This window comes from Diceros bicornis, chromosome 2, assembly GCF_020826845.1.
Source record: "Diceros bicornis minor isolate mBicDic1 chromosome 2, mDicBic1.mat.cur, whole genome shotgun sequence".
Lineage (NCBI taxonomy): Eukaryota > Metazoa > Chordata > Mammalia > Perissodactyla > Rhinocerotidae > Diceros > Diceros bicornis.
Genome location: NC_080741.1, coordinates 50,766,514 through 50,793,122, shown reverse-complemented (window position 1 = coordinate 50,793,122; position 26,609 = coordinate 50,766,514). Strand labels below are relative to the sequence as shown.

The 26,609-nt window shown below is 59.2% G+C and overlaps 1 protein-coding gene across 1 annotated transcript in view; it reads right to left on the bottom strand.

Moving 5' to 3' along the window:
* BSN (bassoon presynaptic cytomatrix protein) overlaps positions 1 to 26,609 on the bottom strand; it is a 40,796-nt gene continuing 14,187 nt past the window's right edge. Inside the window, exons 3-11 of the mRNA XM_058567682.1 lie at positions 25,492 to 26,376; positions 17,412 to 17,879; positions 10,309 to 16,968; positions 6,182 to 8,252; positions 5,072 to 5,871; positions 4,839 to 4,938; positions 4,160 to 4,291; positions 3,846 to 3,900; positions 1 to 1,177 (exon numbers count right to left, since the gene is read on the bottom strand). Coding sequence (XP_058423665.1) covers positions 3,860 to 3,900; positions 4,160 to 4,291; positions 4,839 to 4,938; positions 5,072 to 5,871; positions 6,182 to 8,252; positions 10,309 to 16,968; positions 17,412 to 17,879; positions 25,492 to 26,376 — 11,157 coding nt within the window. The 3' untranslated portion in view covers positions 1 to 1,177; positions 3,846 to 3,859. The remainder of the gene's footprint in view (positions 1,178 to 3,845; positions 3,901 to 4,159; positions 4,292 to 4,838; positions 4,939 to 5,071; positions 5,872 to 6,181; positions 8,253 to 10,308; positions 16,969 to 17,411; positions 17,880 to 25,491; positions 26,377 to 26,609) is intronic.

Below are 26,609 nucleotides of genomic sequence, written 5' to 3'. Positions count from 1 at the left end.
ACTCTCCCCCACACAGGGCTCTGGGCCCTTCCCTTGGCTGGCAGAAGCTCTGGCCCCTCTGCTCTGAGCACACCCACTGGTGATGGCTTAAGAAGGACTGGAATTGCACAGTAAACAGAGGCGGGCTGAGTGGCCTCCCTAGACCTCGCCCTGGGGTTGTGCTCTTGGTGGCCTGCTGCCCACTATTGCTTCTAAGTCAACATTCTCCCTGTGCTGAGCAGGGGCAGAGCAGAGAGGAAACCATCCATCAGTCACAAAGTGGTGGTGGAGGGGAGAGGCAAGGCGGTGAGCAAAGAGAGAGAAGGGAAGAAGGAGAAACAAAAGAAAAATGTTTATGAGGTATACACGTAAATCAAACTGAAATGATTAAGGCTGTTCTTGAACTCAAAAGAAATCCCCAGGTGTACGAACGAGGAGCCGGCTGGTCGAGACAATGGCGATGCTGCTGGGATGCTCACGATGGCTGGGGGGGGGGATGGCTTTGAGATGGTGGCAGGCATGCTAGCATGCTGCCATCCACGGGCTGGGAGAAGCCTCAGCGGGCACCCACGCTGCTTTTCGGTGCTATGGCCTCTTATTTCAGCAATGAGACAGTGTTAGGTCCTAATGTTTGTAAAGTTCTCCCAATCCCATGCTAGCCACATGGAAGTCTGCTCCGATGTCACCGAGAGGGCAGGGTGAGGGGACCAGAGCCCTGTGGCCACAGAGGGATCTGGGCCAGCTGGAATGTGAAGGAAATGGAGCCCATGGCCCCCGCCCTCAGTCAAAGCCCCTCTCCAAGGCTGTGGAAAAACTTCTGGCATTGTGGAGGGAGGGCAGCATCCATCAGAAACAGGCAGGCTGTGCCTAAACTCTGTGTATAACGCATTAGAAGCCTGGCTGGCCAGGCCGCAGAAAGGCGGCTGTGGGAAGAGCAGCAAGACTGCCGTGGTGGCAGGGTTTCCGAGAGGGCTCCTCCCTCCCAACAAAGGCTGTGCCTTGAAGGTGGTGCCTTGAGGAGAGCAGGGTCTCTGGAAAGACAGTCACAAGTCCCAAGGCCAGTGGTCCCATTTGTCGAGCAGATGCTTCACCCAGGCAGCTGCTGTTAGAAAACATCCCATCCTCAACTGAGGCCCGCCTGCCACGTCCCACCTGGTGTGAGTCTTTGGGCCAAGGGTTTGCCAGACTGTAGATGATGCTTGGAGGAAAAAAGGAGGGAGGGGCGAAGGAAAGAAGGAAAGAAGGAAAGAAAGAAGGATTTTGTCAAGAACTGTGGACAGCTGCTTCCCACCCCCCCACTCTTCTCAGCTGTCTGCCACATGCCCGCAGCCTAACGCCTCCTCACCTACGGGATCCCACCTCACTGAGGCTTGGGGAACTGGGTGCCTAGGCAGGTTTGAGGTCAAAAAGAAAGACAGGAAGAAAGAAGAATTAGGTTGGCCAGGAAGGGATATTTCTTTAATATAACACAAGTTGTTTTTGTTTTGCTTAGGACTGAGGGAGATGGGATTTTGTTTAAAATGGCAAGCCTTTCCCAGCCCACTTCTGAAATTGCCATAAAAGACACCAGGAGAGGGACCCCCACAGAAGTGCTGACTGCTTAGCGCAGTCATTAGCCAAATGCTAAACCCTAAGAGAGATTCCTTTAACTACAAAGTTGGTGGTCTCAGTGGCCCACCCACATCGTGGGGCAGGACACAGAACAAAGCCATGCCAGTGGTTCTTTTCCCTCCCCAGGATGGAGCCTCGGCCCTAAACCCAAGGTGGGTACTGCCATGAACGTGGCCCATGGGCTGCCCCAAGTCCTTCTCCTCCCCTCAGCACAACGTCTGACTTCACATCTGTTCCAGGGCAACTCCAAGGAAACATCTGCTGAGCAGGAAAGAGGCAGGGAGCCCGCTGTCGTGGGGTGAAGGCAGGAAGAAGGCTAAGGGTGCTGCACTGTGCCTACTGTAATTAGAATAAATTCCGGGCTCTTTACTTTGGCCTACAAAGCCCACCCCAGCTGGTTTCCCCCGCTCCAGACTTCACCCCTGACCACTGTGGCTCTGGCTGTGCTGCCTTTTGCCTGTCCCTGAGGCCCGCCTGTCTCATCCCCACATCAGAGCCTCTGTTGGTGGTGTTCCCTCACCTGGGCACATACCACACCAGCCTCTTCTCCTCCCTCGAGCCTTACCTCACACTGACCACTTTCTCTAGAGCACACGACTCTGCCCCATAACCCTGCTTCACTGGCTTTATAACACTTACCACCTTCAGAAATTATCTTTTTAATCTAATTTTTATTTTTTAACTCATTTATTCTCTGTCCCCCTTAATGGACAGTCAGCTTCAGAGGGCAGAGACTTGGTTTTGTTCCCTGCTGTAACCCCAGCACCTGGAACAGGGCCGGCACCTGCCGAGGGCTTGACAAACATTTGTGGAATAAATGAAGTGGATGGAAGACTGGGCCTTTCCCGTTCCCCCACTGTTCCTCCAGAGACAGGCAGCCTTTTTGATATTATACCCAGCACCGTCCCACAAGCAGTCCTGGCCTAGGGCCAGGGCTCCCTTGTGATTTGCTTGCTGACTGCCTGGCCCTGCCACACACATGCCTGCCCACCATGAGAAGCACCCAAACCTACGTACTCTTAACCTGAGAATTGGCAAAGGAGGGAGAGGAGGAGGGCCCCAGGGTTATGGAATGGTAAGAGGTGGTCCCTGGCTGTTCACAGAGCAGTGCCAACAGCCAGGCTACCCTCCCTGCCATCCTGGACGATGCACCACCTCCTCCTTCCCCACAGAGGCAGGGCTGGGGCCAGAGAAGGCTCCAGGAGGCTTCTCATCCTGCCTTGGCCACTGCAGCCCAGACAGAGCCAGGGCTCCCGTCCTGAGGCCCTTCTACTCTCTCCCTGGGCTCACCTGATCTGGGACTGAGACTGCCTGTCCAGGCGACCTCCCTTTCCTCTCTGTCCCTGACTGCCTCTCTACTCATTCTGCTCTTCTACCTTGCTGGTCATGAGCTCGGCCTGTGAAGCCAATAGTGTCTTGACGTTATGCCCAGCGCTGCTAAGCTCTGCAGAGTTTGGGGACTCTGGCCTCACTTTTCTGGCTGAAGCAAAGTCACCAGGACCAGGCCTCAGGGAAGGGGCTTTGGAATCAGTGCCCAGTGCACAGACCCCAAGTTGTGGGGGACAGTTGGCTTTGCTGGGCCCTTCCCCAAGGTCACTACCTGAGTCATCTCAGCCAGCTCAGGGGTCTCTGCCTCCCATGTAGCTGCTGGGCTTGTCACAGCTGAAGGAAGCCCACCAGGTCCCTCCTAGTTCACACTTGTAGGAACTGGGTGGGTCTGGTCAGCCAGGGCTTGGCCCTTCACCCCTTCCTCTGCCCCACCTCACCCTGGTCCTGACACTCACTGTTATACACAGAGTCCAGAGCTGTGCCCAGGCCTCTGACTCCAGAGATTTTTCCACAGCAATGATACCATCTCCTTTCATCTCTTCAAAAGCCTGTGGAGCATTTACAGAGGCAGGTTGGGGAGAAGCTGCATCCCAGGAGGCCCCACCTACAACCTAATGCCAACTCATAGCTGTGAGAGCTCTGTGCGGGGAAGGGGGTGGTGAAGAAGGACAAGGGGACATTAGCCCTGGCTTCCCTTTGCTGAAGACCTCTACTGAGTTGGCCCCATGTTTGGGCCTCTGTGCCTAGGGTCCCTCCTTTTCTTCCTCTTCCTCCCACACTCATAGGAGAGGACAGTGCAGCTCTGGCCATATCAGCAGCAGCTAAAGACCAGACTCTCCCCGGAGGATCCCTCAGGACTTAGAGGCTCCCATATGAGCGCCTCAGCCTTTCCCAGGGGAGGATGGGTACAGGTAGTTCATACTCACCCTGCAGGGCACAGTCACCAGAATGAGGAAAATTTTTTTCCAAAAGCAGAGACGGCTGCAACATAGAAAAAGAAGTGAAGTGTCAGGAATTTGGGCCAGACTCCCTCCTAGTCAGGGTCATTTGGCACAGTGAAGCCAATCTCAGCCCAAGGGGCAGGGATCACTCAGAGAACCACCAGGCAGCAGCAAATGGGCCCTTGGGCTGGCCTGGGCCTGAGTGACTGAGCCTGGAATCATTCCTCAGACCCAACCTCTCCCGGAAGAGGGCCTTGGAGCAGCTGCCCACCATGGACCTGGCCGTAGGCAGTCCATACCTTCCGTCAGCTTGCCGGCCTGCTCTGCTGCCCCACCAGGGAGGATCTTGGAGAGCACGCTCTCCCCATCGGCACCCGGCTGGCCGGCAGGAGCCCCTGGGGTCCCTCCAGGCCTGGCTCCAGCCTTCGTGCCTAGAGAGAAAGAAACCATCATGAGCGACACTTGGTCTGGCTCTTCAGGCTCTGAGTGAGAGAGGAGCCATGAGGGAATCTGAACACAGCTACCCCATGAGATGAGAGGGTGAGGAGGAGGATAGAGGAATAAAGAAGAAGATGAGAACAGGAAGAAAAGGAGTGGGAGGAAGCAGAAAAAAGGAAGTTGAGGAAGGTAAAGAAGGAGAAAGGGAGGAAAAGGCAAGGGAGGATGAGAAGGCAGAAGAAAGTAGGGAAGGGGAAGGAAGGAGAGAGTAAGAAGCCATGGTCCTGGCCCTGTGCTTACCAGTCCCTTCCAGGTTCCCTGCCCAGAGCTGCCTGGGCCCTAAGCCCCAGGCTGGTGACCCCATTGGCTCATTCTAACTCCAGGCTCGTTTTGTGTTGGGAGGTCTGCAGCCCATCGGGCACCTTCTCAGGGAACAGTGAGGGCATGCAGTGCAGAGGAGCTCAGAGCACCGGTAGGTGTAGGGAGAGGGCAGCCCAGGTATCCTAGGCCATAGCTGAGGGCACCAAAGTGTAGGCTCACCTGCAGGTCCAGATCCTGGTGGTGGCTGGGCCTGAGGAGGCCTCCCCTGCTGGGGTGCTTTGGTTGTCCCTTTAGAGCCATTTGCCTGTTCTGCCCGTGGCTGCAATACAGAACCCAGAGCTGAGATACCACCCATCAACTCTGCCCATGCCCAGCCTGGAATCAAGGGGATGTCCAACCTGCAGTGGCAGCATCCACCCTGGGTAGGATCCATGCACTGGAGCCCTACTTACCGGTCCTGCTGGCTGAGGGCCTGTGGCTGTCATGGGGCCTGGCTGAGGCTTCCCTGCTGGCTGGCTGGCAGCAGGGGCTGGGCCCCGGGTGGTTGGCGGGCCCTGCTGCTGCAGCCGAGCCTGCGATGGGGCCTGCTGGGGGGGCTGTAGCCCAAGACCTTGCTGCTGCTGCTGCTGCTGTGTTTGCAGCTGGCGTGATGCTGTCGCTGAGGGCGTCTGCTTGGACTGCGGTGGTTGTGACTGCTGTGGCCCTGGAGCTGCCTGCCGACCTTGTGGCTGTGGCTGTGGCTGTGGTTCTGGTTTTGGCTGCAGTGCAGCGGGCCCCGAGTGGGCCTGCCGGGAGCCCTTCTTGCTGTCAGAGGCATGATGGTATGCTGACGGAACACGGGATAGTTGTGAGTATTCAGCAGAGCTGGGGTACCCAGGCTGACCCTTCTTCTGTATGACCGTGGAAGGGCTGAGTTGAGAGTGAGGCCGGGCCTCATGATGACCCAGGTCCCGAACGTGTGGTTTGGCAGCACGCGGGCCAGGCTCCTCACCAGCGTGGCGGCCTGAGTGCCGCCCGTGGTCACTGTGGTGCCGGTGTTCCTTGGCTGAGGCATGGCGGCCTGGGCCACCCTCATCATGTGGCCACAGGCCCTCCTCGGGGGGCTCATCGTAGTCATGGTAGCTGTGCCTGGCAGGGCCTCGCTTCTGGGAGGAGGAGGAGACTGCATGGCCCCCATGGTGCCTGAACCGGTCAGAGCGGGCATCCCGGGGCTTATCAAACCAGTCTGTCTCCTCCTGGCCCAGGTGATAAGCTTCAGAGACCAAAAACAGAACACCATCAACCCCTGGGCTGGCCACAGGGGGAGGTCCAGCTGAAGCCATGCAAGGAAACCAGAGAGTGGGTACCACAGCCACAAGCATAACACTAGGCCCCCAGCCCACCCTCCCACTACTGGGGCCAGGACGCAGGTGGAATAGGCAAGAAGGGCAGCCTGCAGCAGGGCCCACTGGATGAGGTGTCAGGCCAGGCCCTACTGGGACATCTCGGGACCCAGGGCCCCACAAGCAGGCAGGCCCCCCAGGTGCTGAGCATCTGCAGAAATCACCCCCGGCTGCCATTACCTTCACTGTCGGAAACTACGCAGTGGGAATCGTCCAGGATGTAGCCCTCCTCACGCTTATATGCGTGGACCCTCGGTCCATCCTTGACATGCTCTTGGACATCAGGCATGGAGTGGCTGGAGCAGAACTGTGGGCAGGTGTCCCCAGGAGGAAGAGGGCCCCCGGCGGGGCGGGGCCGCCCCAAGGGGCTGACAGGGCTCTCCTCTTCAGAGGCCTGGCTCCGCACCGGGGGCCGGGCCCTGCCGCGGGCCATACTCAGGGATGAGGGCTTGGCGCCTGCTTTTTGAAGTCGCTCTTCCTGTTCCCGCTCATATCCCTTGCCCCGGCCACTGAAGTCATGGCTGGATAGCTTCTCCCCACTGTATGCAGATGCCACCCGGGACCGGCTGCTCCCACCGTACATGTGGTCATCCTCCTCCACCGGGTCCCGGCCAGACGCCCCATAGTATCTTTGCTGCTCATACACGTTCTTCTTGAGCCCATGGGTGATTTCATCCTGGAACTTCCTGCCCCGAGAGGCCAGGCTGCTGCTGACTGCAGGGGTTGGGTAGGAGGCCAGGTCTGACTCCACATCCTTGGCCTCTTCAATTGGTGAGAACTTGGAGATCTTTTGCTCCATGCCCTGCTTCCGGTGCTTGCTGCGCTTTGAGGAGACAGCAGCTGGGGCTAGGCTCTTGGAAGGATGCTTGAGCCCCATGGGGCCTGGACTGTACTTCTCTGCTCGAGCCCCATGTCTGTAGTCACTATCACTGTAGTAGTGGGCACTGGCTGGTCGGCCATTCCTCTCCACACTCCGGTGATGGCCACTCTTCCCACGAGGGTCATACGAGTCCTCCTCGGATTCTTCCTCCCCTCTGCCGTAGCAGCAAGACAGTGTAGGCCCCTCAAAGACACCTGGTTCTCCTGGCTCTTTCCCTGGATGCCCACTGCTGCTTGGTCCCATGGGCTCCAGTTGCTGGCTGTCAGGGGCAGTGGAGGTGCTGTCCTTGGTCAGCTCACTGATGTCATCAATCATCACATAGTTCCGAGTGACGTTCTGCTCCAGGCTGGTGTAGTGTGAGTCAGAGGGGTAGGTGGGGGCTGGGCTCAGGCTCACACTGCTATGGTCACTGGCCCGGGGCAGCTCAGGGGCTTTGCCTTGCTCATAGCTGCTGCTTACTGCTGGGCCACTGTAGCTGGTTTCAGATGGGGCTGAAGACATGGCCACGACAGCGCTGGCAATCACCTCATAGTTGGTGGGCACCTTCTGCTCCAAGTCAGCCAGTGATGTTTGGCGTGGCTTCTGGGGAGGAGCACGGCTGTCAGCCAGGACCGGGAAAAGGGTGCTCTGTGTGGTTGGCATGGGTGTTTGGGCTGCATAATGGCCTGTGGGACGGAAAGTCTGCTGACTTGGCAGGCCAGGCTCAGCTGGGTAACTGGTGCCAGGAGGAAAGGCAGGTGCTGGGTATGTGCTGGGGCCAGGGTAGGTGGGTGCTTGGTGGGCTGGGAAGCCGTTCTGAGTTGGTCCACTACTGCCTGCAGTGTACTGTGGGGCTGGAGGTGGGAACCGGGACTGCTGGAAGGCAGTGGGGCCAGAGGGGGTGGTAGGAGCTGCAGCAGTGACAGGGAAGTCTGCATACTGGCCAGCTGGAGTGGCACAGCCCTGGAGCCGCAGCTGGTGGAGCTCGCTGTCGGACAGGTAGTCACGATGCTCACCGAGACCACGCAAGGGTGGGTAGTCACGGACACCCCGGTCTTTGGCCAAAGACTCTTTGCGCTGTGTGATGCCCAGCTCCAGGTACTTGAGCTTGGCGTCGATCTCCTTCTCCTCCTCATCCAGCTCTGCCTGCTTCTTGCGCAGCTTGGTGGACTCATGCTCCACCTGCCGCAGGTCCCGGTCCAGCTCCCGGAGCAGGCTGGCCTTGGTGGCAGGGACAGCGGTGGGCCCCACCAACCCACGCTGCAGCAAGCTGGCCGCATACAGCTGTGGGGGGGCCTGGCCAGCCAGGGGTAGGTGAGCCTCCTCTGGAGGGGGGCTGGGCAGTGTCCGCTTCACCTTGCGGACCAGGCCGTTGGGTGGCAGCGCCGACACCTGAGACAGAGGGAAGGGCGGGCAGCACTGAGACCCAAGGCGTGGGTGGCTTGGTGGGGTACAGAGTAGAAGAGCCCTGGCCTGGGCTGGGGTAGGGGCTGGGCTCCACACTGTCAGCACCCTGATTCACCAGGTAGACTTAAGGCCTACCCAACCCACCCACTGGCCTTGGAGGGAAGACCTGTGATCATTTTACTGAGCTCTGGGCAGCAGGAGAGTAGGGAAGGAGCAGATGCCCCTCTGTGCTGGTGTCTAGTACTGGCGTGGCACATAGCGGCTCTAAGAACCCCTGCACATCTCCAGTGGACCTGCCATCCTCCACCTTCCACTGAGTGTCCTGAGGTCAGGAGAGTACAAGTCTGGCTCTGGGTTTGGGTACTAGCAGCTGGTGGGGGCCAAGCACAGTGCAGGGCCATGGACAGGAGTGGAGTGGGTCCTGGGCCCACCAGGGCCCCTAGAGGACCATGGGAAAGGACCCATGCTGACTGTCAGTTGCTGCAGGCTCTAAGTCTTTTTCTGCCTCCTGCTCTACTCCTCTCTAAAGTGACAGGCAACTCAGCCGCCTGCCCAGTCTCCTCCTCCTGCTGCCCTGCAGCACCCTCTGCCCAGCTGTGCTCTCGGCCTGGCCCCCAGCTCCCTCCACATCCCTGTCAGCCCACTTCTCTCTCCAGCCCTATCTCCAGCTGCATGGCTTCCTGGCTAAGGTTCCCTAACACTGTCCTCCATGGGGCCCTCCTCACCTGCCTGATGCTCCACATTGCCAGAAGGTTTGCCCTAGGTCCTCCCTTTGTCTCTAGCTCCTAGCCTTCCCAGAATGCCGAAGGCTTTTGGGTGTTATGGACCACCAAAATCCCCAAAATACACTGGGGACTGACATTGAGCTTCTTACTTTTTACCTTGCCAGGCAACTACTGAAAAACCTCCCACCTAATCTCACCATATATTATAAAGGAAATGATAATGTGCCCCAAAACCTCAGAATGAAAGGTGGGCCTGTAATATATTTCACTTTCTGAACTCCTCAATCTGTTGTCCCTCTTTCATTATTTTGGCTGCACACCATGAGTGCCCATTGTGGTGTGACCGCAAATGGCCAGCTCTCAGGAGCTCTGTGCTTACCCTAGCCTAAAGCCAACACCACCTGCCTCTCTGACCTGCCCTCCCTGGCAGCCCAGACTCTACTCCATACTCTGCCCAGAAAGCTTTCTAAAATGCTGATCTTGTCCTGTCTCACCTGCCTAAAACCTCCAGAGGCTCCAAGGGCCTTCAAGTAAAGCCCACCCTCCTCAGCCTAGCACTCAAAGTCCTTGGCGTCAGGCCCTCGCAACCCCATCTTCCCCTCCACAGCAGCCCGTGGCAGGCTACCTCTCACAGTCTTATGACATCACTGGCAACTAAAGCCACAGACAACGGTAAGCTTATGCTCCAGGAGCCCCTATTTAGGGGAGCAGACAGGTGTGTAAAAAGATTTACCGAGGCCCAGATAGGGGCAGGGGACAAGACAAGGCAGAGAACATGCTGCAGCCAGTTGGGATGGGCCTTGAATGCTAGGCCAAGGGGCTTGGGCTTCCATGGGGCAATGGAAGATAGGCCATGGCTGGGGAGTCGGGAGCAGGCAGCCAGGTCCGTGTTACTGATTTTCTCAGGAAACATCCACAGTAGAGGTCTGGAGTGGGAGGGGCCTAGACTGGAGGGGAGAGCTGAGGAGGCCTGAAGTGGGAAGCGGCAGGGGCTGGACTACATATAGGCCGTGAAGGGGCAGTGCTAAGAGGAGGCTGAAGTTTCTAGAGGTGTCTGGATGGATGGCTGTGGGGGCCCACGTGTATGTGTGTGTGTGTGTATGTGTGTGTGTGTGTGTATTTGCCAGGATGTCCTTGCCAGGCTGCGGGCTCCACCAGATGTGCATCGAGGAAGGTCCATTCCTTGACTCCTTCCTCTGGGCCTCTGGAGCTGGAGATGACTCCACCCCCTACCCCAGGAGAAGTCCCTCCCTGTGGGGGCCCCCAAGCTAGGAAGAGACCCCTGTCCCACCCTGGACCAGCCCCTGTGCCCATACCTGGCTACCCAGTCCCCCCTGGTGCTGGTAGAGGGAGAACCTCTCTTTGGCAGACTCCTCGGCGGTGGGGCTGAGGGGCTTAGGGTCAGACAAGGAGCGCTGCAGGGTCTTCATGGGGCGAGGCAGCGTCTGCTGGCGGAGAGCGCTGTCAGCCGTGAAGTGCTTCTGGGGACTCACGTGAGCCTTGTTCAGCCTCTCACTGGAAGCAAAGGAAGTGTCCAGGAGCCGGTGGGGGGACAGGGGTGAGACTGGTGAGTAGAGGACCTGGGGGGATTTGGGAGGCTGGCGGCTCACAAGCTGTGAGAGGGACTCTGGGGGCAGGTGGGCCTGGTATCCAATCTCGAGGGGATCCGGCTTCTTTTTTTCGAATCTGCCCAGGGGCCCTGGGGTGACGATCCGGATGCCAGGCAGGTAGGGACTGATGGCTGTTGGCCCTACAATCTGGGACCCGGCCACACCCTGGGCCTGCCCATCTGGCTCCGTCTGGCAGGCCAGGCTCTCCCCATGCCCAGTCTTCTCTGGCGCCGATATGTACCTGACGATCTCCACCTTGGGGTCAGTGGCAGCTGTTATGTGGATGGCTGGAGAGACTCTGGGCAGCTGGTCAGGCTCTGTCTGCACAGAGCAGTCACTGATGGTCTGGATGCCCACGCTGCTCATGGCCCTCGCAGTGGTGGCGGCAGTGGATGATGAGGCAGTGGCATCGTGCTTGCTGTCGGAGCCAGAGTCTGAGTGGCGGGAAAGACGGGACCGGCGGCGGCGCACTGGCTGCTCCCATTCGGCGCTGTCCTCATCGTCGGTCTGCACGCTGCAGTCAGCAATCCGCCGTGCCCGGCGCCGCCGGGTCAGGAGGTAGCGGCCCTCCACATCCTCATCATCTGTCTGCACACTGCTGTCTGCAATCCTCCTCACCACGCTGTGCTCAGGCCCCACCTCTGGCTCGCAGGCATCCCGCAGGCGTGGCATAGAGTGCCGCTTCTTAATGCCACTGCGGCTTGCCTCCCACTGCTCCTCCATCTGCAGTGACATGTCTGAGGCAGAGCTGGGGAGACCCCGGTGCAGCATGGGCTCACGAGGCTGCCCAGACCCCTCAGGCCCTGCCATGGCGATGAAGGCAGTGTGCGTCAGGGGTGGCCAGTACTGGCCACTCTGAGCCAGCTCGGTGGCCGCTGGGGGAGGCCCTCGGCCGGGTGCCTCACAGGCCACAGGGAAGGGGGCCTTCTGCCGCTGTTTCTGCTCCTCCAGCTGCTGCTGCAGCTGCTGCTGCAGCTGCTGGATTTGCTCCAGCTGCAGACGCTGCTGTGCTAGCTGCTCTCGCTGCAGGGCAAACTGAGCCTGCCGTTCCTCCTGCTGCTGCTGCAGCACGTGGTGCTTGATGGTCTGCAGCTCCTGCAGCTCCCGCTGCACCAGCAGCTGCTCCTCCTGGCGGTGCCTCTGCAGCTCCACACGCTCCCGCTCCAGCTCCTCCTGCAGCCGCAGCTGCCGCAGCTTCTCCAGCTCCACCCGTTCTCGCTCCAGCTGTAGCAGCTGCTCCCGCTGCTTCCGCTGCCTCTCCTCCTGCGATGCTTCCTCCTTCTCCAGCCCTGGCTGGCTGAGGGCCCCAATGGTGCCCCCAGGAGCAGCATCTACCGGTGGCTTCTGGCCACCCACTGGGGCCAGGGCTGGGGCTGCTACAGCCTCCCTGATGGCAGCAGGGGTGGCTGTGGAAAGAGGTTCTTCCCGAGCAGCCCCTGCTGGCAGCTCTGGCCTTGGTGGGCCCCCAGCTCCTGGGGCCTTGGCAGCAACAGGTTTCCCTAGGTAGACAGGACCCTCAGCAGGTGGAACGCTGGAAGCCGTGGGGAATCTCCTTGGGGCAGGATATCGGTACAGCACTGAGGGCCCAAGAGGTACATGGGGGGCAATCATGGGCATGCGTGTCAGGCTGGTGAGTGGCATGGCTGTGACTCCACCAGATGCATAAGGCCTGTACATGCTACCACGCACCATGGGCCGCAGTACTGAGGCAGGCTGAGTGGTGATGGGCAGTGTTGCAGCAATTGGGGTGTTGATAGTTGAGTAGATCATGCCATCGGCTGCACGCACAGTGGCTGTGGATGGCAGCAGCTGTCTGACTGTTGTTCCCTGGCCTGCTATAGGCCTGTACTGGGCCAGGTTCCCAGGACTTGGCTGGCCCTCTGGGAAGGTGGGGTTCCCAAGGAGGCCAGGTCTGAGGGGAGTCAGACCCTGCTGGGCATTGAGCCCAGGCCCGGGCTGGGGCTGATACTGCATGAGGTCAGGGCCACCACCACTGCCATGCCGTCCTCCATACTGGTCCATGGAGTTGAGGGCTGCACACATACGGCTGATCTCGCGGGCCGTGGTGGCACTATACTGGGCCAGGCTGGCCTCCTGGAAGCCAGGTGCATCTCCCCGTGGGCCATATCTGTGGTCTGAGTAGATGTTTGACACTGAGCTGTAACGCCGCATGGGAAGCGGGTGAGTTGAAAGGTCTGTAGGATGACGCAGGTCCGTGAATGAGCCATACTGCAAGCCCTGCCCAAGGTAGCGTCCGTCTACAAAGCCCAGGCTGTAGGAGTGCTTCAGCGAGCTGAGGTCCACAGCTGAGTCTCGTCCAGGGCCCTGGAAGAGCTGCCCAATCCTGTGGGCGTGGTAGTTGAGGCCAGCCTCAGCCAAATTGGTGTCAGACATGGAGGAGTACAGCCTGCCAGGGAGGCCCTGTGGGTAGGGCCTCTGCCCCTCGTGGGACCCAGGGCCCAATACCCCCTGTGCCTGGTAGGTGGGGAGCTCGGGAGGCTCAGGGTCCCGGGGACTATAGAAGGGGCCGCTGCTTTGGCCAGGCGGGGCAACATCTGCCACACTCTTCTCGGATGTGCTGGCGGCGGGGTGGAAGGTGCCTGTGCAGCTACTGCCAAAGGGGAACTTGTAGACCATGTCACAGCATGCCAGCTGGCTCTCGGGCCTCATCCCAGTGAGGTCCAGGGCACCCACCGGCTCCTCTGGGAGCAGTGTGGTCACAGTGCCTGCTGTGCCCTCTCCCATCTGCACCACCACTGTGTGTGGCTTTCTCGCACCTGGTAGAGCATGTGACCGCAGCTCTGAAGGGGTGGCCCGGTGGGGTTCGGCACCAGGCTCTGGCACTGGGCCCGATTTGAGGCCAACACTCTGGGCAGTGCCCATATGAGTAATCAAAACGTCCCTTCTGGCCAGAGGCACTACCTGGTTGGGCAGGTTATACCTGGCAAACTTGGCCTCCCTGGGTCTTCCCCGGGGCCCACCTCGGTATGGGGCTGTCTGGACGGCCTGCTCTACCTGCTTGACCTGGGCCAGGCACACAGGGCTACCCGCACTCTGGCCAAAGTCAAGCCGGCTCTGGAAGGGGTCTCCATAGACTACAGGCTGCTTTTGCTGAGCCATGAGCACAGACGAGGCCATGGTGATGCTCACGGTGGTGGCGGTGCTGAGGAAGGCATGGGTCTGCTCCTGGGCATTGAGGTTGATAACCAAAGGCTGCACAGCGGTTGACTGCCGCCCTGGGATTGGATCCAGTGCAAGGCCATACTTCCTCGCTTCCACGGCAAGAGAGGTCAGGTCCATGCCCTGGTCGGTAAGGATGATGGGTGTGGGCTTGTTGGCTGTGCGAAGGTCTACCACAGCACTACCAGGGGGCCTGGGGCCTGGCTCAACCCTAGATGTTCCAGGGACAGAGGAGATCCGGCACAGAGAGATGTTCTCAGCAGGGAGGGTGCCCCAGCCATACAGAGCCAGGGGCCCATCTGCACCAGCACTGGGTGCCCGTGGGAAGCTAGGTGGCCCAGGTGGCTCTGGGTGCAGCTGAGACACACTGGGAGGCATTGTCTGACTATAGCTGTGGGCAGTGGGCTGGGTGTCAGTGGGTGAGCATACTGGGGAGGTGGAGGCACTGGCATGTACCATCCTGGTCTGGCTGGAGGCATCTGACGCCAGTGTGATGACCATAAAGGGGGCCACCTGAGAGGACTGCTGCCATACCAGGCGAGGTGTGCTGGGTCGGTGTGGCGTTTGTGTGCCCTGAGCCACCATAGGTGTTGGGGTGGGGGCACCAGGACTCCGTGGCATGTCTGAGGCAGGGGTTGAGCTTGGCGTCTGTGTTGAGAACTCTGCTGTGGCCCTTGGGCCCAGCTTGCCAGGGGAGAATGTGGGACTCTCTGAGGGAGAAGATGGGGACAGAGGTGGGCTCGAGCCAACGAAGTAGGAATATCCCCGGGCGGGCCGGGGAGTGCTGCTCTCACCATCACTCACACTCAGGTGCTTCTCTCTGGCAGCCCGTCCACTGGCAGCAGGGCCACTGGGGACCTGGGGTAGCTCCTCAGTTTGGGACCCATAGTTTGCAGTGGTTGGGCTCTGTGCATAGCTGTGGCCTGTGGAAGATGGTGAAAGGCTGCGCTCAGAGCCTGCTGGGGAGGTCGGAGTCATATACCCTCGTGGCAGGCCAGCTGGACAAGGAGCCACAGCTGTGGTGGCTGGAGTCCCGGGGCCTTGGGAAAAGGATATGCCTATCTCCTTGGAGGCAGAGCTGGGGGAGGCAGAAAAGCTGTGTAGCTTGAGGGGGTCCTGAGGCTCCTTTGCAAAATGCTGAGTAACACGGACATCAGGAATGACTCGGCCCCCGCTGCTGTCTGAGGAGGTGGAGGAGGAGAAGGACACAGGAGCAGCGAGCTGGGTGGGACTGGTACCAGGGGTAAGTGGGCCGCCATTTTGCTTCATTGGGTCCATGTACGCACTCTCAGCATTCAGAAACTGCTTCTCCTTCTTCTTGTCCTCAGCAAAGGCCAGGTCCCGTGAGGAGGCCTGATGCATGCGGGCAATGCTCTGTGACGTTTGAAGGATCTCCTCGTACACAGCTGCTCCCAGGCCAGCTGGCGTGTCCTCTGAGGCAGGCTGAGCAGCCCTGCCATAGTCATGGTCTGGGGTGTCCTGGTATTCAAAGGAACCTTGGCCTCGGGGGCCTATGGGCTGAGAGGGGCCACCATGGGGCCCCCGGCACCCTGCTGCCTGGCCCTGTTGCCGCTGGAGCAGCTCAGCCTTTCGCATCATCTCCTCGTAGGCCTCCTCAGCACTCTTGAGGGGCCGGCTGGAACTGGGAGTGGTGGAGCTGCCCAAAGGTGTCTCAGTCGGTGAGTAGAGGGACATGAAAGTGGGCAGGTTGTACTCACTGCCTGACTTGTAGAGCCGGGTGGGGCCACCATCGGGGGCTTCAGCCTCTGAGTCAAGGGATGGCGAGGGCGAGTACTCGGAGCAGGAGGAGCGATGCAGCTCCTCCATCTCGGCTGCCTGCCTCAGCTCCTCCGTGGGGGAGGCATCTTCAATGGGCGACAGGTTGCTGGGGGGAGTCTTAGAGCGCTCGCGCCGCCGCTGGGCCCGCAACTCTTCCTTGTCACGCCGTGTCTTACGGGCCGTGCTGCGGATGCGCTGCTGCTCTACCTCCCGCATCTTCTCCTGCTCGCGCAGCAGCTCCTCCTCCTCCCGCAGCTCCTCCTCCTCCGAGGAGTCCTCAATGGTGGGCAGTAGCGGCCCATGGGAGCGGTGCCGGGCCTTGCGCTGCTGCTTTGCTTCTTCCAGCCGCTGCCGGCGGCTGGGGCTGCTGTCACTGTCCTCTTCCAGTGAAGACAGGGAGGTGGGAGAAGTGCCCGATGTGTAGCTGGGCGTGGAGGCTGGCAGTGTGGAGGAGTGCTCCCCGCGGGAGCGGTCCTCAGGAGAGCCTGTCAGGCTCTCCATCTCCAGCTCTGGCTCCCGGTCCAGGCTGGGGTCGGGGCTTGGGCCCAGGTCCAGCTCGTGGCCATAGCTGCCTGTGCTGTTGAGCTCAATGGTCTTGAAGCGGCGGAGCCCACCCTGCAGGGCCCCAGCGCCATCAGTGGCCTCTGCTGGGCCTCCCTCGGAGAGCAGCTCCTCGTAGCCCGTGGTGGCATTGTGGGGCAGGCGCCTCTTGGGCAGTGCTACTGGTTCTTGGCTGGGCTCAGGCCTGGGCCTGGGGCCACCCTTCTGGGTTCCATGTTTGGCCATGCCATGCCCGGAGGTGGCAGCATCATCCTCTTCTAGGTTGTCTTCCTCGGCACTCATCTCCAGTATCTGCCGTCGCATGAACTCCTCATCAGCCAGTTCTGCTGCCTGGGCTGGGGGCTGGGGTGGAAGAGGGGACAGGCCACCCTCGCTGCTGTCCTCCACGTAGTCGTGCCTCAGCTGGCTGCCAAAGTCATCTGAGGACTCCGCTGTGTCCCGCTGCTCACTCTGGCGCCCCCACTTCAGAGAGTCTTCCTCTTCCTCCAGGATATCCTCCAGCTCCTCATCAGAGTCAAAGGTCTCAGGCACGACGGACAAGGAGTGGGGCCGCCGCTTCTGCTTTTCACCACTGCTGCTGCAGGGGGGCTTGCTCCGCTCACCACTAGCAGCTGGGCCCTGGGCCTCCAGCGAAGGCCGCATGCTGCTCCCTACTTTGTGGAGCTCTGATGGGCTGGGTGGGCATGGCTCTGTCACCCCTGCACTGTCCAGCTGCTCCACCTCCTGCTGTACAACACCTGTGATCTCACTCTGGGAGCTGGAGATGCCATCGGAGGAATAGCCTGTGTCGCTGAGGCTCTGTGGGCTCCGAGACAGGTCCTGAGAGTAAGACTTGCTCCCCAGCTCCTGCAGCAGGATGAGAAGCAGACACTGACTCCCCACAGCAGCTCGTTGGGGGAGCCCAGCCCTCTCTGTCAATTCCAGCACCCTGGGGAAGGGTCCTTCCCCCTCCCAGGGGATCAGTGCCCACCACCCACTCCATTTCTTTGGACTTGAATAACTTGCAGTTTCCACGGCAAACCTCAAGCGGCCCGAGGTTCTCAGAGAGAAACTTTCCTAGATCTAATGGTAGCAAAACCCAGCAAAGTATCCAACAAGGCGCTAGACACAGGACCAGCCTAGAACTCACAGGCCCAGGCCCACCAGGGCCTCATCTAAGCATCTCTGCCCTCCTCTGTGACCACAAGGGGCCTGCCCCAGGCCTACATCCCAGCCCCTCAGGGAGCCAAGCCCTTCCCTAGACTGTCCTGCCTGAGAGCGAGGGTCCCTGGGAAGTGAATGGAACTGACCTCCGCCTCCCCACCCTTGGGGACTTCTGGAACGGCCTTGATGGCAGAAGTGGTAGGTTCAGGCCTCCACACCCCGGTCTTTGTTTTAGGAGTTCCAGGGGGCAGGGTAGTCTCCTGAGGTGGTTTTGGCACAGGCTCAGCTTTAGCTGGGACTCCTGTCTTCTTCTCCTGGGCACTGCTTGGTGTCCGGCTGGGTTCAGAAGCCCTAAGGGGCTTGGCCTGGGGGCTGGCCTTGGTGGGCTGGGGACTGGCCTTGGTGGGCAGGAGACTGGCCTTGGCAGGCAGGGAGCCTGATGGCTGGCCTAGCCCCTGTGGCCCTTTCTGCTTCAGAGGGGCTGTTCCAGCTGCACGGTGAGGGGCCCCTACAGGGGGCTGCTGTGAGGTGGGCAGCGGCAGGGGGGTCGGCTCTCCCAGGCTACCCTCCAGCAGCCGCTTAGTTTGGCAGTTCAAACAGAGCCACTCAGTTTTCTGTAAGGAAATGAGAGGGGAGGGGAGTTGATGAAAATCACAAAGACACTGAAGCACTCAAAGAATATTTCTGTGACTGTTTTTGTAACCATAAGGAGGAGAAAGTCTTCCAAAGCATGACACCAAAGGCATGAGGAGAAAAAGACTGATAAATTTCTCGCTCCGAAATGACAGACTTCCCCATGCTTTAGAAGCCCATATACAGAGTTAAAACGACAAACCAAAAAGAAGGGTCCCTTCCTTACCCTCTAGAGAGCTTTTCACCTGGCCAGAAGAGGAGAACTGTGTGTGGGGGGTGAAGTTTACAAGTAGCAGAAGGGTCTGGAGAAGAGGGGGAGCTGGGGGCTCACCCCCAGAGAGTGAACAGCCCCTGGGAGCTGGTGTGGAGTCCAGCAGTCGAGAGCCCCTGCAGACCAGGAATGGCATCAGACAGGGAGCATCCCCTGGATGCACTGCCCTACCCTGGCCTCCTAGCTCAGGCCTCAGGCACCATCCTTCCCCATGCCCTTCCCAAGTAAGGGCTGTGCTGGGAGGGTGCAGATTCCTGGGGCCAGGGGAGGCTGTCTGGGAAAAGCCCTGCTTGGGGGGGTGGGGCTGAGCAGTCCCCTCTGCTCAGACTCCCCAGCCCAAGTCACCTTGTCTGAGGCCAGCAAAGATCCTCAGGCAGAAGCCTCCTCTTGCCCCCAGGGCTCTAGACTATTCCTCTGATGGGGACTGTGTATGCCAGCCCTTAGGCCAGAGGCCCTGCTTCCTCCAGAGCTGGGCTGGGATCAAATCCTTGACCATCATTCCACCACTCTCAGGGTCACCACCTCTGTGTCAGGCTCAGTGCTGGAGGCCGGAGCCATAGCCATGACTAAGAGAGACACAAGGGCTGGCATGCAGCCTTCCTGGAGCCCACAGGCCCAAACAGGTCATTCCAAGTAAGACATGGGTATCAACGGTGAAGTTCCCAGGACAGTAGAAACCAAGTCTAAGTCCCCCAGCTCCAGCTGTCTTCACATGGGTGGAGTCTGAGCATTCCAGGCCCTGAGCGGGTGATTCCTGCAGCAGGTCAGAGGCTGACAGGGACATGTCCCACAGGAGCCTCCTCTAGAATCAGGGCTCCCCCTTGGCAAGACTAGAGGCCCTACCCGGGCCCACAGGCACCTGTGCCTGCTCTCACCCTGGGGGTGCAGACCCTTGGCACTCCCACCTTCCTGCTGCTGCTCATCCTCAGTGCCCAGACACTCAGGCTCCCACCAGCAGCTTGGCCACCTGGAACTACAGGACACAGAGCCACAGGGTCACAGAGCCAGGGGACAGGGCAAGGAGATGGCCCTTGGCTTTTGCCACCCAAAGTGGGCCAAGAGCCTCAGCACCCTTACCTCACACATTGCTTGCCCCTGGGTCCAAGTCAGACCCTAGCCCGCCTGACAGAGCCTTGGAAGCGTGGTACCCCCAGGGTGCCTGCCCTCAACCTGGCATCCTCAGGCCACCATGGCAGGTACCATGTCAATGATTCTTCCCTGGTTTCCTACCACAGAGCTACACACCACATCTCTGCCCTGGGCCCCAGCGGAGGCCAGGTGGGGCAGGTGGCAGGGCCTTGGTGTGTGTTGAGAGGTAGGCCTGCTTCACAGGCTTGTTGCTCAGGGCCTTGAGACCGTTCCCTGAGATTGGAGCTCCGACTGTGCCCTGAGGCCCAAGCCCAAACACAGGTCCTGGGCAGAAGGGCCCAGCTACAGAGGGGCACCCTTCAGAGGTCCTACATGTACTTACCCTGTGCCCTGCAGGGCCTGGCCCTACCACCACTGCTGACTCCCTTGGACCTTATGTGATGCTCTATGTATACCCACATGAACACCTATGAGGCAATTGGTGCTGGCTACTTGTTGGGCCTTGGGCTCACTTGGCCTGGCAGGGTCCACCCCTAGAGGTGCCCAGGGAGAGTGTTGAACAGGCTGAGACCAAGCCCTGAGATGGACAGGGCATGGGAGAGCACAGAGCCTGAGCCAGGACTCCCACCCACACGCCCCCAACGTCACCTGGGGACACAGTAGAAATCCCTCCATGTCAGAGAAGACTGTGAAATGGCAAAAAGACCCTGGAGAAGTGGGAAGGGTGTAGGCAGAGGCCAAGAGAGAATTCTGGAAATAAGCAAACAGCCCCTTCTTCAGCCCCAGGATCAGCATGATGGGGTTAGGATCTGGGCCCAGAGAGGGGGCTGGCACGAGGCAATATTGCCCTGACCTCACCTTGGGTCCCTGCACACAGCCATCCCAGGTTTGCCTCTCAAGGTTATGTCATCTGCCCTGGCTCACCTTGGTGGCTTGGCAAACCTCTGACCCATACCTCTGGCCTGCAGATCCCACCCCAGAAGCAACAGTCCAAAGGAAGCAAATGAAGGGTACCTTGGAAGGATGGCCTGGATGGGGGAGGCAGACCTAATGCCAAGGGCTCAGAGCCAGCCCCGGCAGTGGCCTGCTTACCTGAGCCCAGAGGCCCAGCCCTCAGTAGAGTATATCACCTGTGGTCACAGGCTCCCTGGGGCTTTGTTCCTTCCCACGCTTACTCACGGAGGCAGCCAGGCTGCAGAAGGGGCTGCCCAGTCAGCCCTCTTGCTCCTGGCCTGTTATAGCAGGCAGTGAGAAAGGGAGGAGGGGCAGGCAGGAGGAGGCACGTGAGGTAAGAGCTAAAAATAACCCCCTGGCCTGGCTGCCAGAGGCCCTTCCCCAGGCCTCTGGGGGTAGGGGGAGAAGGGTACAGGGCATTGAGGCCAGTAGGGGTGGAGCCAAGGGATACCTGGCCCAGGGCCAAGTCTTCTGGGGAATGGGGATGGGGTGGGAGGCAGGCCTCGCAGAATCTCTGTGCCTGGGGACTGAAACACAGCTACTAACAGAGGCCTCGATTTCTTTATTCACTCTGCTCTCATCTCTGCCCCCTCAACATGCTCCCCACCCGTGCCCCTGCTCATTCATTCCCTGTTCTTCTCCTCACTTGTTCATTCATTCATTCTCCTCCTTTAGTGTTTATTCCCTCATTCATTCATTCACTTGCACATTCTCTTTCATATTCTCCCCCACCCAGCCCCAGCCCTTGGGGAGCTGCTGCCTGCCGTCCTCTTTGCCTGTTCCCTTTTGCAAGTGGGCAGGGTATGATCTGGGACCTGAGAAGTCTCTGATGACCACTTCTGCCTTGCCTCCCTCTGTCCAGTTCCCTTCCGGGGACAGGAAGGTAGGAGTCCCCCAATGGCAATCAGCACCTAAAGGTGGGAGGTGTGGTGCGCATACCATCAGATGGAGCCAGGTGAATTCGGTGAGGGGAAGGGGAAGTGAGTTGTCTGAGAGAGTTGGTGGGGCACCCCACAGGAGGGTAAGACCTGCTGCTTTCCAGGACCACTGGCTACTATGCCTCACGGGCCAAAGGGGCCCAGTGAGGCTGCCTGGAAGCTGGGCATGCCTCCCATGCGATGGCATCTGCCATCGTCTGAATGATCCTGCAGAACACAATCTCTTTATATGTGCAGCTGGCCTAAGTGTCAGTCTGGTTACAGTGACACCAGCCCAACTGACACCCGATGGCCAGCTGCCTGGCCCAACATACCTCCTAGCCCCACTGCCAGACCAGAAGGCAATGAATGAGAACTCCAGAGAAAAGAATGCCCAGAGGTAAAAAGCCCCAGACTCAGACACTGGACCACAGGTGTGGCCATCACTGGTGCTGCTGTTCCTCTCCTGACTCTGTGACCCTGCCCCTCCCTGTCCCCGGACATGCTTAAGCTCCTCTTTTCTGGGCCTCTGCCTCCAATAAAAGGAATCCTACCTGATATCCCAACATGTGCCTTTATGACCGGGCTGCGTTCCCTTCATGCTCCAGTACCAAATGTGTTTATTCCCTGTGGGGCGTCCCTCATGGGACCAAGATCTTGCACTGGCCACAGGGTTGATTCATACCCAGATGGTCAGGGGCTGGTGGGGACTCTTTTTTCCCCACACAGAGACTCTTTTAGGACACTCTGGTTCCAATCTCCTGGCTTGAGGGCTGACTGTGTGTGGACCTTCCAAAAGTATCTGAGGTATGGCATCTCACCTGGCTCTCACAGAAACCTAAGAAGGAGTACTATCACTCACATTCTACATGGGAGGAGACAGGGCTCCCTGAGATCACTATGCCCAGAGGAAGCCCGAGGCTAGCTGACGCCCCTGCCACAGCCCCTTCCCCAAATAAACCCAACCCAAGCCCACATATCACAGGTGCTAGCTCCTTTGCCCAGGGAGCCCTGACTTCTCAAGGGCACAGCTGGTATTTTGTCATTATAATAAGATGAGAAACTGGCAGTGTTACTATAACAATTCCAATTCCACTAATTTCTTCACAAACTCTATTTTGAACTGAAGGCCAATTAAAAATTAACCCAGAGGGTATTATTATCCTTCAAAAAGATAAATAGGTAAAAAATTTGGAATCAACAACTCTTACTTATGAAATGACTCACTAAATAGCACTTTGGTAATTTTTTCAGAGGAAATTTCAAAGGGAAAAAGGATCTGGTTTTATTGCCTCCTCCATTGTATGCTCTGGACTCCCTGTCTAGAAAGAAGGTAAAAAGATTTTTACAGCTCAGAGATGTTGAGGAAAATTGCCAACCTGGCAGCCCAGACAGGCTCTGGCAGCCCAGACAGGCTCTGGCCTCAGATGGAGCCAAAGCTCCATCTTTTCTCTGGAGCCAAAGCAGGTCTAAGAGGCCCGTGGGGAGCTAGCAGTGGGGCTTCCCTGGTCCATCCCTCCTTCATACTGTGCACAGAGACAGCATGGTCATCCCAAGCCTGGTGGGCTGGCCTCAGTCAAGCAAGGTGTGGGAGAGACAGCCAGGGCAGACCTACCCCTTGGACCTAGAGAAAGACCTGCAGGCCCTGCCACCTCACTCCCAAGGCAGGATGTGTCTGTGGCACCTGTTGAGAAATCAGGAGCCTCTAACCAAAAACACACAAAGTAGGTCACAGGGAAGCACAAAATTGCTCTAAATGCCAAGTGGCCATTCACTGAGGTGAGATCAAAGACGGCCTATGGCCTGGTTAAGGGCCTCAGTGAAGAAAAGCAACAATGCTAGTGGGGAGGGAGAGGAAGAGGGACACACCAAGCCCTAGCGCTGCCCCACCAGCCCCTTGAAAGACCCAAGGCAGACAGAGCACAAGAAGGTTTTGGTCATTGTCTGAGTGAGGAAGGATAAGGGCTTGAAGTAGGGCTGTGGCTGCAGGGATGAAGAGGAGAGGCCAGGTTCTAGTGACAGTGGGGAGGCAGAGCCAGCAGGACTTTGTCCCTGGAGTAGATGCTGAAGTGAGAGATGGGGAGTTGAGGATGACCCCAGGCTGCCAGCTTGTGTCTCTGATGGTAGATGGTGGCATGGTCTCTGCTCTTTGGGGTGGGAACCATGGGAAGGGGCATCATGGCTGCCCATCCACGCCTTCCCCAGGAGCAGCCATAGGCCCTCTGGGGACAGCAGCATTAATAGGCAGAGCCATGAGGAGAAAGGAGTCAGCGAAGCTGGGCCATCCTCTGACCGTTATTAGGAGCAGGAGGCAGGGAAGCAGAGGGCCTGGGGTGGGGAGGAGCTAGGACCAGGACGTCCAGCAGCTGTGCCATCAGGCCCATGGAACCCATCAGATCCTGTGGAAGCCAGGGTGGTCCTGACCAAGGAGGCAGCAGCGGGGCAGGAATGGAGACAGCAGGACGTGGAGGGCAGGGGGCAATGCTGGCCAAGAAGCAGAAGCTCCGGGGTCCAGAAAGACGAGAACCAAGCAGCTAATGAGAGGCTTAGATTAGAATCCAAACGCTCATCCAGAGACAGCACGTGAATGAGACACTTCTGTTTCAGCTAAATCAGCACTTCCCTTGGCCTGGCCCAGGGGCTGCTGAAAGGAGCTGTCAGGAACATTTACTCTCCTGGACAAAGACAGTTTTCCTCTCCCCTCTGTGCACATCCTGCTTAATGAAGAAAGGTGGGCCAGGAGGTCTTTCGGGGACAAGGGTCCTCCACGCTGGGCCAGCTCAGTAATCCAACGGGGTTCACAGTCCCTCAGCATCGGGGCACCCCACCCAACTGGCAGCGAGCACATGCCTGGCAGTCTCCGGACTGGAGCTCCTCTGGTCCTGTGGTGACCCCTTGGTGCCCCCTCCCCACCCAGTCAGCCAGGCCAGCTGTCCTCCAGTGAGCCACTAGACCTAGGGCTTAGGCAAGTGGCAGTGTGGGGCTTGGAGAGCCACATGGGCATCATGTAAGGAGGTTACTTGTCTTGCTTAGGCTGCCCCTCCCTGCATGCTGGAAAATATGACCTGTGGCAGCCAAAGCAGTCTTTGTCATCACACTGGGAAGCTCCCATGGACACCTGGCCCAAGGCAAGTCAGAACAAGGTGCCATAGAGACCATGGAAACACCATGCCCTCCTCTGTTGTCCCACCCTGGGCCAGCAGTGGTCTGCACTCCACCGCACGGCCCCACCATTGGCGGTACAGGGCTCAGCCCAGGAGCCCCAAGGGCTCAGGTGGCTGCCTGTGTGCAGGAGGAGGGGACTTGGCTTGACCATCTCCTGACATAACACAGGTGGGGATACATCCACCTGCCAAGAGGAGCTAAACACAGACCCCAAGGAAGGGGACACACCAGCTATGCCCAAGGCAGCGAAGGGTAAGGTTCACATGGATGGCCCTGAGCAGGGCAGAGTGGGTAAGGAGAGGAGCAGAAGCAGCCTCCAGGCCCAGGCTGGTCCAGCTCTGTCAGGGTACCTCGGCACCTTCTGAGCCTCCCAGGCTGGGCTCCAAGCTTCAAGAGAACACTGGGCCTCCTGTTCCATTCCACCTAGCTCTGCACAGTGCCCAAAACCCTTCCCTGGAGCAGGGACTGCAGAGAGAGAGGCCTCAACTCCAGCAGGCCCTCAAACTTTCCTTTGGGTAAGAAGAGCATCTCTGAGTATCCCCACAAGGAACCCCAAGGAGAGCCAGGCCCAGCCAAGGGAAAATATGTGGACCAAAGGCTACGGCTTTGACAAGTAGACATCAAAACCATGACCTCAGAAAAGGGGATGGAAGGAGGATACCACCTGGCTGGGCTAGCGCATGGACAGTGGGACGTGGCCTGCCCCACTGTGAGAAAGCCTCTGCCCCGCCCTGGGCACAGGAGAACAGCCCTCTGCCTAATAGCCTTTCAATCCCCTGTAAGGGACACAGGCCGAGGGCAGGGTGGGACCTCAGGTTCTTCCTACCTGAGCAGGGGGGCCTGGCATCTTTCATCAGGACCATGTCCATGACAGCTGGGAATAGGTAGGCCAGTTCAGGGCCTCCTAAGCCTGGCTACCTCTGGGACCAGCCTCAGGGCACTGGTCAGCCAGTCAGAGGCAGCGGGCATCATTACCCCATCCACTGAGCCAGTTAGTTCTCTGAGTGGAAGGAGGGCCTGGGGCAGGAGCAGAAAAGGGAGCACAGACCCTCTGCAGCATTAGATGTGTAGGGGCAGCCCCGTGGTTGCGGCAGATCTAGCTCTCTGCAGCTCTTTCTGGCTCCCGTGCCCCGCGTTATCCCAGGCCTTGGCCCCTCACCAAGGCCCAAGGGAACATGCTTGGTCCAGCTCTCTTACCTCCACCAGGTGGGGCGTTGGGTTGAAACCACACAGGTTACACACCTGGAGCTTGCAGGTGGTACAGGTGTTATAGTTGGCTGGGCCCTTGCTGCCCACGTTGAGCTCGGCTTGGCACAGTGGGCAGGTGGCCCTTTCCTTCGGCATGGTCTTTGGCTTGGCAGTAGCCTTGGACACTGCTTGGTGTTCTGCTCTGCCATGCTTTGGACTGGTTGTTCCCCCAGTTCTCGCCGGGCCTCCAGGCCCTGGTCCAGGACCTGTTCTAGCTCCAGGCTCAGTTTTGGCTCCAGGTGCTGGCCCAGGCCCGGCCCCTGAGCCTGGGGGTCTTGGGCCAGGCTCCTTGCTGGCATCACTGAAGATGATCTTGGGCGGCCCCTTGCTGGGGGCAGCTTGGCCCTGGGGGTCGGCCTCGGGCTGCACAGACATGAGGGTGCTTGCCTGGGTCAGGAGCGATGCACCGAGGCCAAAGAGCTTCCCAGTGAGGCCCTCCTGGGTCTGCTCAGCAGCACCAGGCCCAGAGGGCACTGTGGTGGCACTTTTGGCCATGGCCTCTCCAGCAGGTGGCCTGGTCTCAGATGTGGAAGGCTTGATGGGGAAAGGGAGCTGAGGAGGCACCCTCCCCACCTCTGGAGGGGCAGCTGCTTGGGCAGGCCCCGGCACTGAAGTGGCCCTGGCTGTCTGAGCCTGGTGGGGGCCAGACTGTGGTCCCCCTGGGCCCTGCGATCTCTCTTGCTCCGGCTTCCCCAGGGGCTGTTTAGCTGGGGAGTGGGTAGGAGACAGGGCTGGGGAGTGCAGCTGCTGCTGGCTCTTGGAACGAGGTGCAGTGGTCATGTCCATCCCTAGAGCCCTCTGCATCTGGCAGTTCAGACAGAGCCACTCCTTCACCTGAGGAGGAAGCATCATGGTCAGCAGGGTGGTCAGGACTGGTGGCACCCAGGGCCCAAGTCATTGCAGGCCTCACAGCAGCCAAGGCTGACTCTTAGCACAGGCAGGAGTAGCAAGCCCTGCTCAGGATTCTAGGCTGCCAGGGGGCAGGGCTGAAGGGGCAGATGGCCCTGCCCTACCCTCAAGGAGCTGCCAGATATGTGGAACAGAGCAAAGGCAATCACACACTCCCC